Source organism: Protomyctophum parallelum (assembly GCF_964188405.1).
Source record: "Protomyctophum parallelum genome assembly, chromosome: 1".
In the NCBI taxonomy this organism is placed as follows: domain Eukaryota; kingdom Metazoa; phylum Chordata; class Actinopteri; order Myctophiformes; family Myctophidae; genus Protomyctophum; species Protomyctophum parallelum.
In genome coordinates this window covers 1,932,607-1,946,884 of record NC_139697.1, presented here as the reverse complement: position 1 = coordinate 1,946,884, position 14,278 = coordinate 1,932,607, and the positions used below count along the sequence as shown (strand labels likewise).

Sequence of the window (14,278 nt, the reverse complement as noted above, 5' to 3'; positions counted from 1 at the left end):
TCTCTCTCACACACACACACACAATTCTCCAACTCCCAGAGGGCCGTGCAGCAGCAGAGCTGGGAGAGAACACCAACTCCCAGAGGGCCGTGCAGCAGCAGAGCTGGGAGAGAACACCAACTCCCAGAGGGCCGTGCAGCAGCAGAGCTGGGAGAGAACTCCAACTCCCAGAGGGCCGTGCAGCAGCAGAGCTGGGAGAGCACATGGCAGAGCAAACAAACAGTCCAAGGACGGACAGAGAGCTGAGGGCTGGACGGAGCTGGACCCCAAGGACTGACGGAGACAAGGTAGTCACTGTTTGGACATTATTCTCCCTTTGGGACGTTTGGTGTTGTCTTTGCAAACTTCCTCATGTTGGCCTAAATACACCTGAGTTAATTAAACACACCTGAGTTCATTAAATACACCTGAGTTCATTAAACACACCTGAGTTCATTAAACACACCTGAGTTAATTAAACACACCTGAGTTCATTAAACACACCTGAGTTCATTAAATACACCCGAGTTCATTAAATACACCCGAGTTCATTAAATACACCTGAGTTCATTAAACACACCTGAGTTCATTAAACACACCTGAGTTCATTAAATACACCTGAGTTCATTAAATACACCCGAGTTCATTAAATACACCTGAGTTCATTAAACACACCTGAGTTCATTAAATACACCTGAGTTCATTAAATACACCTGAGTTAATTAAATACACCTGAGTTAATTAAACACACCTGAGTTCATTAAATACACCTGAGTTCATTAAATACACCTGAGTTCATTAAATACACCTGAGTTCATTAAATACACCTGAGTTCATTATCTGTGTGAAAGTTGAACCTCATTAAACCCTGGATTTATCCTGTTTGTTCTGCACTGCCTCGCACTAGCCTGCTCTGTAGCTTCATGATGACATCACTAGCCTGCTCTGTAGCTTCATGATGACATCACTAGCCTGCTCTGTAGCTTCATGATGACATCACTAGCCTGCTCTGTAGCTTCATGATGACATCACTAGCCTGCTCTGTAGCTTCATGATGACATCACTAGCCTGCTCTGTAGCTCTCATGATGACATCACTAGCCTGCTCTGTAGCTCTCATGATGACATCACTAGCCTGCTCTGTAGCTCTCATGATGACATCATAATATGTTGTTATCATCATCGTAGTATCTGGGAACCAAAATACTAGTACCATGTAGCCTATACCATGTGGAAGCAGGTAAATACTAGTACCATGTAGCCTATACCATGTGGAACCAGGTAAATACTAGTACCATGTAGCCTATACCATGTGGAACCAGGTAAATACTAGTACCATGTAGCCTATACCATGTGGAACCAGGTAAATACTAGTACCATGTAGCCTATACCATGTGGAAGCAGGTTCGATGGGACCTCCACACAGCCTGAGCAAGGCTAGGCATCACCCCTTCTATACCTCCCCCTGGTGGTGAGATAATGCTATAACGTGATGTATGCGAACATGCCTTTAAACTGTGTCGTTGAAGAAGTAGACGTTCTTTACTAGTAGAGTTAGAAGCGCGACATGTCCTGGCACCTCTCTGAGGTTTAGGATAAAACCCACAGGAGAATGTTCTGTACTGATTGAAATATTTATTTACAGTTTGCAGAATTATACAGTACATTTCAAGCACAGAATCAATACAAAGACTGTTAACTGTGAGTGGACGACCCGATTAAGCATTACTCTTGTTTACAAGAGGGTCCACCATGTTCAATTCATCAAAACATTTAGAGACACTTCTATGTAGTCAAAGAACAGAACAGGATTTCATCATAAAGGAGGTAAAAAAGGAAAAGAAAAATATACAGTGAGGGATTCAAATTTTACGGGGGCCAGTTTCGAATTGCAGCCGTCCGTAGGTGCCCTTTGAGAGCGGTTTTGAAGGAGTCAAGGGATTTGCATGTCTTAATGACTGTTGGTAGGGCGTATGTAGTCCAAACATGACTAATTAACCCATGAATCGAACAACACACATCGATACAACACATGCATAAGTAAATATGATTTGTTCATATCGTTACACAATGCACACCATTAACTTCTAGTCTAGTCCAATTAAGTCAAGTCCTGTAAAATCAGTTTATTTGGCATAACTATTATTGTGAGTTACACAGTTTGTGTGAAATGTCACAAATCAAACATACATGAATGCATGACAGTGATATTTAATAATGATCTATATTACATTACATTTACATACATATTTGTACAGCACTTTTCATGACATGAAGTTCAGCTCAAAGAGCTTTACAGAGCAATAAGAATCACACCTGTGTGAAGCGAGGGGCGCTCTCGTCGTCATACTGTACACCATCTCATTCCGGCCAATCACAATGTGCGTCCCCCCCCCCCGACGAAGGGGGACATCTGGTGGCCAAGCAGGGAAGCACAGCACTCCTGGTCCATCAACAGCATCACTTACTGCCTAACAGGAGAAGAACAACACCGCTGCTGTGAATAACCATATCTGTGCAGAAACACACATTCACATTTTACGGGGGCCAGTTTCAAATTGCAGCCGTCCGTAGGTACCCTTTGAGGGCAGTTTTGAAGGAGTCAAGGGATTTGCATGTTTTAATGACTGGCGTCCCACATTTTGGTGGCATAGGAACGATATTAATTTGGTCCCTTGTTTGTGCCGAATCTGGGTTGCACATGGTTTGTTGAACTCCCTCTGGTGTTGTGGGTGTGGACTTCATTGACATTAAGGAAGTATTTAGACAGGTACATGGGTATCTTAGTGAAGTATTTAGACAGGTACATGGGTATCTTGGTGAAGTATTTAGACAGGTACATGGGTATCTTGGTGGTGTAGTGAATCTTGTGGACCAGACCCATTATTGCAAGATGTTGTACTCTGTCGTCAACCCTAAGCCATTCCAGCCTGTCAAAGTGGGTGAGGTGGGTTCGGGGAGTGAGGCCAAGTAGTAGCCTGACCAGTTTGTTTTGGGAGGTCTGGAGCCTTGTTTTAAGGGCTGACCGTACATTAATAAATATGTACAGGTTCACAATCTGTAGATTAACATTGTAATGAAAGTGTGGGGCTCTTAGGAATCAAGAGGATGAATTATAATGATTCAAATAACACAGCCCGAAAAGCTCCATTCTCTTGTAACTTAAAAAAACCCAATTTAACCCATTTAGGCCTGACGTCGAAATGTATAAAATGTCTTCTAAATTCTGACAGTTTTCTGAAATACCTATATGTTTCTGTATCAGTGGTGCTCAATATTTCATGTCAAGGACCCCAACAATTATATGTAATTGGCCACCGACCCCCATCTGATAAATAATATGTTGTTCCAGCGACCTCCCCAGTAGCAAAGATTTGAGTTAAAATGTTCACTCTGTAATAATATATATTCAAACATTCGCGGCACATTCTCACGATTAACAAAAAAAAGACCTACAAGTTCGTATAGCTTGTAGATCTGCTATTTTTCAACAGCTAAAGTATGACATAATGCTTTAAAACACCACAAGGGGTTCCCGCCCCAAAATGGGTTAATTAAATGCAAATGACTTACAGATCTTCAAGGAGAGAAGGCTCGTTTTCCTGGAGAGCTTCGTACAAAGTGTCCCTGCCTCTGCTGGAGGTCAGGAGAGCATAGATTGCCCTCATCTGGCGCTGAGTGGTGGTCTTGGACTCCACATTGCTGCAGCCCTCATTGTCGATGATGTCGTTCTCAAAGAGTACATCTAGGATGGGACCCACATTCCTCACATTCCTCACCAGGAAACGCCGATGTTGGTCCACAAAGTGTTTCGCTGAAGTTAAGGAGGATTGAACGTTGAGTTGTTGGTTTTCATTTGACATTGTTTTAAAATGGAAAGTGCCATATAGGAGCTAACAATTCTTATTCTAAAAATTGCAGTAAAGTGATACAGTTTGTGCTGGTAGTATATATAAATATATATATATATATATATACACACAGTTATAGATAGATAGACGTTATAGATATCGTTATAGATCGTTGCTGCAGAAATCTCTTATCTCCTTATTTAAACGTGTTTGTTCATGAATTAACGTCCTACTTGACCTCACTACAGCGTCACGCTAAAACATTCAAAGTAACACCAGATCTACAAGCTAGAGACTCACCTGGTATGGAAGCAGCCGCTCCTGCAGATTGTGCTGGTATGGAAGCAGCCGCTCCTGCAGATTGTGCTGGTATGGAAGCAGCCGCTCCTGTAGATTGTGCTGGTAAAGAAGCAGCCGCTCCTGTAGATTGTGCTGCAAGAAATAAAAGTGTTCAAATTATGAACAGAAACTAACAATCGAGGCCCATCTCACCACGGTGAAATAGCACGGACTGGCAAGTCCCGACATAAACCCCCACAATCCCTACATATTACACTACTACTGTTTTGACCGCGACAGATTGCTATTTCACCGCGTGAGTGAGAGTGAGATCGGGTTTGACATGATTTACGATTGGGTTGCAACTCGACCGGGGGTGAGTCGGCTCTACCGAACTTCACAAAGTTCCACGTGACAACTGCCGCGCTTCAGCGTGCTCGGTGGTGTCCCCACGCCCCCCCCAGTAAGGCTACTCCAACGTTGACGCTGCCTACGACCTACTGGCCAAAAGTGGAACTGCAGCACGTTCCATGGAAGTGGACGCGATGTTCAGTGACGTCATGTGCGTAACGGTGCGTCATCCCGGGCTTAACTTCCGCTCATTGGAGCCGTTGAGTTAGAACGGTACTTCCGGCAGTCTTCCGGGTGCTTCAAAACGCCACTGAGCAACTTCCATTGAAATGGAGGAGGAGATAGGGGCCTCTATGAGGAGATAGGGGCCCCTATGAGGAGATAGGGGCCCCTATGAGGAGATAGGGGCCCCTATGAGGAGATAGGGGCCCCTATGAGGAGATAGGGGCCCCTATGAGGAGATAGGGGCCCTATGAGGAGATATGGGCCTCTATGAGGAGATAGGGGCCCCTATGAGGAGATATGGGCCTCTATGAGGAGATATGGGCCTCTATGAGGAGATATGGGCCTCTATGAGGAGATAGGGGCCCCTATGAGGAGATATGGGCCTCTATGAGGAGATAGGGGCCCCTATGAGGAGATATGGGCCTCTATGAGGAGATAGGGGCCCCTATGAGGAGATATGGGCCTCTATGAGGAGATAGGGGCCCCTATGTGGAGATAGGGGCCCCTATGAGGAGATAGGGGCCCTATGAGGAGATAGGGGCCTCTATGAGGAGATAGGGGCCCCTATGTGGAGATAGGGGCCCTATGAGGAGGGGCCCTATGAGGAGGGGTCCCTATGAGGAGATCTATGAGGAGGGGATAAGGGTAGGGCGTTCCACAATGTGAGAGAAACCACTGCAAAGGCCCGGTCCCCCTTGGTTTTCAGTTTTGGTCAGAGGACCTGAGGGGTCTTACATGTGGTTTTGCCACCAGTAGGTCTGTGATATAAACTGGGGCTAGGGGCCATTCAGTGCTTTATAGGTTGTTAAAGGACAACTTTAGTTTTTTTCAACCACGGTTCATGTTTTAGGTTGTTATTAGAGAAACTAAAAGGTGAGTGTTCATTTTCTTTCATTTGCTGCTTTCTTTCGTTTTAGGGATTTTAGCTGTCTTTGACAGGGGGGCGGGGGCATTCGAGCATGGGGCTAAATATATTTTTTTTTACAAAATATTATGGCGATTCATTTTTTTTTTAAATTTACTATAGTCCTAATAAACCCCAAGAAATTACATCTGACCACAAAAGATCACGGGATCTATTGAATGTGACAAACTGACATATTGAGCCTATACACACAGTATAAGCCTTCCCCCAGTAGGCTACCTTCACATTCAGTAGATCCTGTTATCTTTTGTGGCCAGATGTAATTTCCTGGGGTTTATTAGGACTATAGTAAATAATACAAAACAAAATCACCATAAAATTTGGTAAAAAAATACATATTTAGCCCCATGCTCGAATGCCCCCGCCCCCCTGTCAAAAAGAGCTAAAATCCCTAAAACGAAAGAAAGCAGCAAATGAAAAAAAATTAACACTCACCTTTTACTTTCTCTAATAACAACCTAAAACATGAACCTTGGTTGAAAAAAACTAAAGTTGTCCTTTAAAAGGATTTTAAAATGGATTCTGGATTTGATAGGGAGCCAGTGTAGTTCTGCCAGTACCGGTGTTATGTTATGTGTGCTCTGCGGTTTGTATTGGTGAGAATACTGTATTAATTGTAGTTTGTGAATAGAGGAACAGTTAAGGGTAGTGTACAGTCCATTACAGTAGTACATGAGGAGATAGGGGCCCCTATGAGGAGGGGCCCCTATGGGGAGGGGCCCCTATGAGGAGGGGCCCCTATGTGTAGCATTTCAGTGTCAGTGTAATATGTACGGATTTGGGGGTTTTCTAGGTGTGTGTATTTGAATTGCCAATCTGTGCCATTTCTCCGTCTTTGGGTGAGACCGGCTTGCTACATCCCAAGGTTGAATGAAAGTCCATAACTTTACCTTCCAGGGTAATGTCTTGCTGCCAGACCGGTCCAGAGTCGGGGCTCAGTAATTCCATTGAGAAGTTTTCTGCATTGATGTCCATATTCACCATGAACGTTGGATGGTAATTTGGTCCAAAATTGTCTCCAAAATAAGTTGCAGCCTGAAAACAGAGACTTGTGTTAATTGTGTTACAGCAGCCTAATAACTAGTAGCCTAGTTACAGCAGCCTAGTAACTAGTAGCCTAGTTACAGCAGCCTAGTAACTAGTAGCCTAGTTACAGCAGCCTAGTAACTAGTAGCCTAGTTACAGCAGCCTAGTAACTAGTAGCCTAGTTACAGCAGCCTAGTAACTAGTAGCCTAGTTACAGCAGCCTAGTAACTAGTAGCCTAGTTACAGCAGCTGCTAGAGCAGTGGTGGAGGAGTGAAAATATCAGTTTCCTTGACTCACACTGCTTTACCATACAATAAACAGACAACGTAGGTATAATATGTACCTCAGGTTGTACTTTCTGTGAAGGACACACTGACAGACTGTAGGTTTAATACGTACCTTAGGTTGTACTTTCTGTGAAGGACACACTGACAGACTGTAGGTTTAATATGTACCTCAGGTTGTACTTTCTGTGAAGGACACACTGACAGACTGTAGGTTTAATATGTACCTTAGGTTGTACTTTCTGTGAAGGACACACTGACAGACTGTAGCGTTGGTCTGGGATGAGAACACAGTCGGAGGTGACCTCGATGAGTTGCTTGTTTTCATGAACTCCCTTCACCTATAATGACACCAACACAGTTTGATCAGATGGTTCATTCATACTTTCACCTATAATGACACCAACACAGTTTGATCAGATGGTTCATTCATACTTTCACCTATAATGACACCAACACAGTTTGATCAGATGGTTCATTCATAGTGGCCGGTATCGGGTATGTAGGCAGAGCTGACTTTTGTCAGGAGCCAAATTAAATGACCTTTTTTACCTCTCTGTAAGACACATTACTTAACAGATATATTTACCTCTCTGTAAGGCACATTACTTAACAGATATATTTACCTCTCTGTAAGACACATTACTTAACGGATATATTTACCTCTCCGTAAGACACATTACTTAACAGATATATTTACCTCTCTGTAAGACACATTACTTAACAGATATATTTACCTCTCCGTAAGGCACATTACTGGGCAGCAGTAACACACTCATCGTCCTCCGTATCGGTGACTCTTGACGGAACAGCAACACCTGAGCACGTTTTGGTGTGGGCTGAAAGAAGCTCAAGAATCTTTCCATGAGGATCCCAAAGAGAGACAGATGGTTCACATTTACAACCACATGAGTCTGGGTCACTCTCTGCGGTTGTAAGAGTTCCAGACCCTCGTCTGTGATGTGGGCCACGGACAGATCACCTGTGGGGGAAATAACATCACGTTATAGATTCCACTCCATGTAAACCTAATCTGAACACAATGTCTAAACCACTTCACCCTCCGCTAAGTCAACCAGGCCTGCAGTAGGCTATGAACTGGAGCATTTAAATATATAGTCAACCAGGCCTGCAGTAGGCTATGAACTGGAACATTTAAATCTATAGTCAACTAGGCCTGCAGTAGGCTATGAACTGGAACATTTAAATCCTCTATAGTCAACCAGGCCTGCAGTAGGCTATGAACTGGAACATTTAAATCCTCTATAGTCAACCAGGCCTGCAGTAGGCTATGAACTGTAACATTTAAATCCTCTATAGTCAACCAGGCCTGCAGTAGGCTATGAACTGGAACATTTAAATCTATATATAGATATAGACACCAGGTGGCTGTTAGCTTTGTTCGCACCATGCCCGTCCGTCCGCACAACTTCTCGTCTTTGCAGTGATTGTATGTAATCACGCCGCTCTGACCATCCAAGTCTCAACAGTGACTCACAGTGTGGCAGGTGTAGCTGACTCACCAGGTGTGATGTCACAGTGTGGCAGGTGTAGCTGACTCACCAGGTGTGATGTCACAGTGTGGCAGGTGTAGCTGACTCACCAGGTGTGATGTCACAGTGTGGCAGGTGTAGCTGACTCACCAGGTGTGATGTCACAGTGTGGCAGGTGTAGCTGGCAGACAGACTTCTGAGGACACTGGATGTCAAACAGAGGACCTGCAGGAGTCCTTCCTGTTGGCTGGAACCATCTCTCCTCCCACTGAACAGTCCTGTAGAGGACCTCTCCTTCGCCTGTCGTTTCAAACACCAACGCTGTCTCGCTGCACTGGAACAGCCCCGACCTGGAGAACTTGAACCTGTGACCGGTGGTGAAATGAAAGTACTGAGTAAAAGTATAAATACTGCAATGTAGACGTACTCCGTTACAAGTAGAAGTCCCGTATTCAAAATGTACTCGAGTGAAAGTACAAAAGTATTGGCATAAAAATGTACTTAACGTACTAAAAGTAAAAGTACTCGTATTGCAGAATGTCCCATTTCACAAGTTCAAAATACACTTTAGTCGACTAAAATCTTATGACATTTAGTCGACTAGTAAAACTAGACTAACACTAAGACATTCCAGGTGACTAAAATGTGACTAAAACTGAAATAGAAATTTGCTGCCAAAAACAACACTGGTTGACTGTCCTGTGTTTAGGATAACTGACCTGTACTGATTGGTTGACTAGGATAACTGACCTGTACTGATTGGTTGACTAGGATAACTCACCTGTACTGATTGGTTGACTAGGATAACTCACCTGTACTGATTGGTTGACTAGGATAACTCACCTGTACTGATTGGTCGACTGCTCTGCGTGCACACTGGGTTCAAAATGGCTCTGAAAGACACAACAAAGCAGACAGGAAACGATCAGTGTCTTTCCTGGTGTTCAGTCACTGTGATTATTGTGCAGAGCAGAGGGTTCTGTCCTCACTATGTCCATGTTGGAATGATGGAGTCTAGAGGGTTCTGTCCTCACTGTGTCCATGTTGGAATGATGGAGTCTAGAGGGTTCTGTCCTCACTGTGTCCATGTTGGAATGATGGAGTCTAGAGGGTTCTGTCCTCACTGTGTCCATGTTGGAATGATGGAGTCCAGAGGGTCTAGAGAGAGACACACACACACACACACACACACACACACACACACACACACACACACACACACACACACACACACACACACACACACACACACACACACACACACACACACACACACACACAAAATCAATATAGTTTATTGTGTGTGTGTGTGTGTGTGTGTGTGTGTGTGTGGGGGGGGGGGGGGGGGGTCCCCAGTTCAAATGAAATCACACTGTGGAGACTTTAACCCATTCTGACCTGAGATCAGATTCTAAAAATGTCTGTTTGAAAATGACAGTTTTCTGAAAAAGCCATGTTTCTATGTCAGTCGTTCTTCGATTTTTCAAAAATAGCAGACCTACAAGCTCATAGCGCGCCACTCGGTGGCGCGCTATGAGCTTGTAGGTCTGCTGTTTTTCAATAGCTAAAGCATAACATGATGCTGACACCAAAATGGGTTCCCGCCTAAAATGGGTTAAGACATTCTGCCCCCGACAGTGAGGATCTTTTTTACATTACATTACATTTGAATTGTATTGAGTCTTAATTTAGTCGACTAAGACTAGACTAAGACTAAATGATGTACAAATGACTAAAATAGGACTACAATTAAATGTGTGTCATTATACTTACTGCTCACACAGACACGCTGAGGAGGAGGAGAACCAGAACCCTGTGTGTGTGTGTGTGTGTGTGTGTGTGTGTGTGTGTGTGTGTGTGTGTGTGTGTGTGTGTGTGTGTGTGTGTGTGTGTGTGTGTGTGTGTGTGTGTGTGTGTGTGTGTGTGTGTGTGTGTGTGTGTGTGTGTGTGTGTGTGTGTTTTACGTGTGTGTGTGTGTGTGCGTGTGTGTGTATTTTACGTGTGTGTGTGTGTGTGTGTGTGTGTGTGTGTGTGTGTGTGTGTGTGTGTGTGTGTGTGTGTGTGTGTGTGTGTGTGTGTGTGTGTGTGTGTGTGTGTGTGTGTTACGTGAGTGTGTGTGTGTGTGTGTGTGTGTGTTACGTGTGTGTGTGTGTGTGTGTGTGTTACGTGTGTGTGTGTGTGTGTGTGTGTGTGTGTGTGTGTGTGTGTGTGTGTGTGTGTGTTACGTGTGTGTGTGTGTTACGTTCGTGTGTGTGTGTGTGTGTGTGTGTGTGTGTTACGTGTGTGTGTGTTACATGTGTGTGTGTGTTTGTGTTACGTGTGTGTGTGTGTGTCATTATACTTACTGCTCACACAGACGCACTGAGGAGGAGGAGAAGGGTAACCCAAACCCAGCATAGAGAGGTCCAGTGGACCTGGTCTGGACGGTGTACAGGTGTCTCAGTGAGTCAGAGCACACTGTGTAGAAGGACAGAGTCCCAGCGGGACGGTCCACATACACTGATACTCTGTTGGAGCCTTCAGAGGCTCTGACAGGGAGGAAAGTCCTCTGTCTGTTGTGTCTGACAGAGTAACTGAGACCTTTAACACCATTACAGTACAGACTCCAGGACTTATCATTGTATCCAAACCAACAGTCATCACCGCGTCCTTTCCTGCTGATTGTTCCGTCAGCCACTGCTATCCAAACCCATCCACTGCACTCTACCTCCCAGGAACAGCGTCCAGTCACACTCTGTGAACTCAGAACCTGTTTATGGTAATCAAACCTGTCTGGGTGATCAGGAGGACGCTGACCCCCTGACCTCTGTGACCCCCGTGTGACCTTCCTGTTGTCCTCAGACAGAGAGAGGCGACAGTGTGCTGTGTTTGAGTCCAGTGTGAGACGCTGGAAATCTGATGAGAAAACAACACAGTAAACATTAAATACATCATTCACTGACTGACGCATGTACGCGCACGCGCACACACACACACACACACACACACACACACACACACACACACACACACACACACACACACACACACACACACACACACACACACACACACACACACTGGGGACCCACATAATAATTGAACCCCCACATTGACAAGCCATTGGAATTGTATAGGTATTACATTTAGTTTGAGGCATTGTGAGCTTGTAGATCTGCTATTTTCACAATCTTTTCCACTTTATTACACGCCTTGAAATCTCAGATCTGTAGTTTTATGAGCGGTGCCTCCTCTCCATTACACAGCTATGTACCTGTCTGTCTCTCTGTGTACCTGTCTGTCTCTCTGTGTACCTGTCTGTCTCTCTGTGTACCTGTCTGTCTCTCTGTGTACCTGTCTGTCTCTCTGTGTACCTGTCTGTCTCTCTGTGTACCTGTCTGTCTCTCTGTGTGCCTGTCTGTCTCTCTGTGTACCTGTCTGTCTCTCTGTGTACCTGTCTGTCTCTCTGTGTACCTGTCTGTCTCTATGTGTACCTGTCTGTCTCTCTGTGTACCTGTCTGTCTCTCTGTGTACCTGTCTGTCTCTCTGTGTACCTGTCTGTCTCTCTGTGTACCTGTCTGTCTCTCTGTGTACCTGTCTGTCTCTCTGTGTACCTGTCTGTCTCTATGTGTACCTGTCTGTCTCTCTGTGTACCTGTCTGTCTCTCTGTGTACCTGTCTGTCTCTATGTGTACCTGTCTGTCTCTATGTGTACCTGTCTGTCTCTCTGTGTACCTGTCTGTCTCTCTGTGTACCTGTCTGTCTCTCTGTGTACCTGTCTGTCTCTCTGTGTACCTGTCTGTCTCTATGTGTACCCGTCTGTCTCTCTGTGTACCTGTCTGTCTCTCTGTGTACCTGTCTGTCTCTCTGTGTACCTGTCTGTCTCTCTGTGTACCTGTCTGTCTCTATGTGTACCTGTCTGTCTCTATGTGTACCTGTCTGTCTCGCTGTGTACCTGTCTGTCTCTCTGTGTACCTGTCTGTCTCTCTGTGTACCTGTCTGTCTCTCTGTGTACCTGTTTGTCTCTCTGTGTACCTGTCTGTCTCTGTGTACCTGTCTGTCTCTCTGTGTACCTGTCTGTCTCTGTGTACCTGTCTGTCTCTCTGTGTACCTGTCTGTCTCTCTGTGTACCTGTCTGTCTTTCTGTCCGAGCACGGAAAGCTGCAACACGGTAACTCTCTCATTTCTCGACCGTTTTGGACGTGGGAAGGCTTGCCAGAACTGGGCCCTGCCCCCTGGGCGCGTTCCTGGGGGTCTGGATGTTCTGGGGACCCCCCGGGGACCACCGCATGGTAACACACGGTAACTAACTATTTTTTCCCCAAAATAATCAAAGTACAGCATAGAGCACAGTACACTACAATACAGTACAGAGCACAGTGCAGTACAGTAACTATAACAGTAAATGTATAGTTGCACCGCTCAGTTCACACACGTGTGATTTATATTTCCAGTTGTCTTGTATGGTGTTAAATGGAGCGTGGAACCATGCCAATGATCGACACGGGAGATCACTTGTGACTTTCAAACCAAAACGAGATCCACCTGTGATCTGCACACATCACGGCTCTGCACCACCTTTCATGCATCGCACGTCAGAACTGAACTTATGCCAATATAGACGAAATACATGTTGTTTACGACCAGGTTAGTGAATGAGGCCCATTGTTTCTGTCAAACCACATGACCTCATCTTGATGTGTTAAGGACCAGGCCAAGAGCAGAGAGTAGAGAGCACAAGAGTTTTCAGGACAACATCAACCAAGTATACAACAGTATATAAAATGTTAATGTAGACACAGATACTCACGTTTTGTAATGAGTTGACTCAGTTGAGGATTAGTAAGCCAATCTTCTCCTCCATGTTTGACTCTGTAGGAAGTAGAACAACAATGCATCAATGTCTAACTGTCTAACACAACGTCTCCACTAGCTGACACTACAGTGTTTCACTCTGTAGGAAGTAGAACAACAATGCATCAATGTCTAACTGTCTAACACAACGTCTCCACTAGCTGACACTACAGTGTTTCACTCTGTAGGAAGTAGAACAACAATGCATCAATGTCTAACTGTCTAACACAACGTCTCCACTAGCTGACACTACAGTGTTTCACTCTGTAGGAAGTAGAACAACAATGCATCAATGTCTGACTGTCTAACACAACGTCTCTACTAGCTGACACTACAGTGTTTCTCCTGTCATTATCTTGGCCCTGCAGCTCATCCAGACACACTCACTGCTGCCCAGTTTGGATCTCATCACCTCCTCAGACTCCACCTTAACCCCTATAGCACTCCACTGTCCTTTTATACCTTCGTGATGCACATATATTGTTGTTTAGACAGATGTTCATTGTTTACGTCTGCTATCCTAGAGTTTCTTTGAGGCACTGCATTGTGTTGTTGTTCTTCTCATGATTTGTGACTTTGGGCTGTATCGTATCCCATGCCTTACCCGCAAGCATTAAACACTTTACGTGAATTACTCATTTAGGAGCTTCCACTATGCGTAAACGTTATCTTGCGGCCACACAACCCACTATACATGTTTGTGGCTGGAGGTGTGTCTGTACGCATGTTGATGCGCTTTCCCTATATTTGCTATCTTATGCACACAGGTTTAGGACAACGGAAATCGTCTCTTCAAACCACCCGTAATGTGAACACACACAACAACCCTCTGTATCTAATTTAAATGTATTCCAAGGCAGCACGCGTTGCTCTTCCATAAGGTTAACTCCAGGTATAATGGATTATGGTACCTGGCACACTGATTGGTTTAAGTTGCATAACGCCCAAACCACACCTATGCATAATGTAACGGGTAGCGGAGGTGTTTTAAGGATTTAGACTGTGGCATAAGAAAGCTAATTTAATGGGGGAA

The 14,278-nt window shown here is 44.8% G+C and overlaps 1 protein-coding gene across 1 annotated transcript in view; it reads right to left on the bottom strand.

The window, feature by feature from the left end:
• Window positions 1-14,278, bottom strand: part of LOC310873413 (NACHT, LRR and PYD domains-containing protein 3-like) — a 95,556-nt gene that overhangs the window by 71,252 nt on the left and 10,026 nt on the right. The window contains exons 9-13 of the mRNA XM_083785783.1: window positions 13,202-13,263; window positions 11,121-11,308; window positions 9,257-9,306; window positions 8,564-8,778; window positions 7,658-7,902 (exon numbers count right to left, since the gene is read on the bottom strand). Coding sequence (XP_083641909.1) covers window positions 7,658-7,902; window positions 8,564-8,778; window positions 9,257-9,306; window positions 11,121-11,308; window positions 13,202-13,263 — 760 coding nt within the window. The remainder of the gene's footprint in view (window positions 1-7,657; window positions 7,903-8,563; window positions 8,779-9,256; window positions 9,307-11,120; window positions 11,309-13,201; window positions 13,264-14,278) is intronic.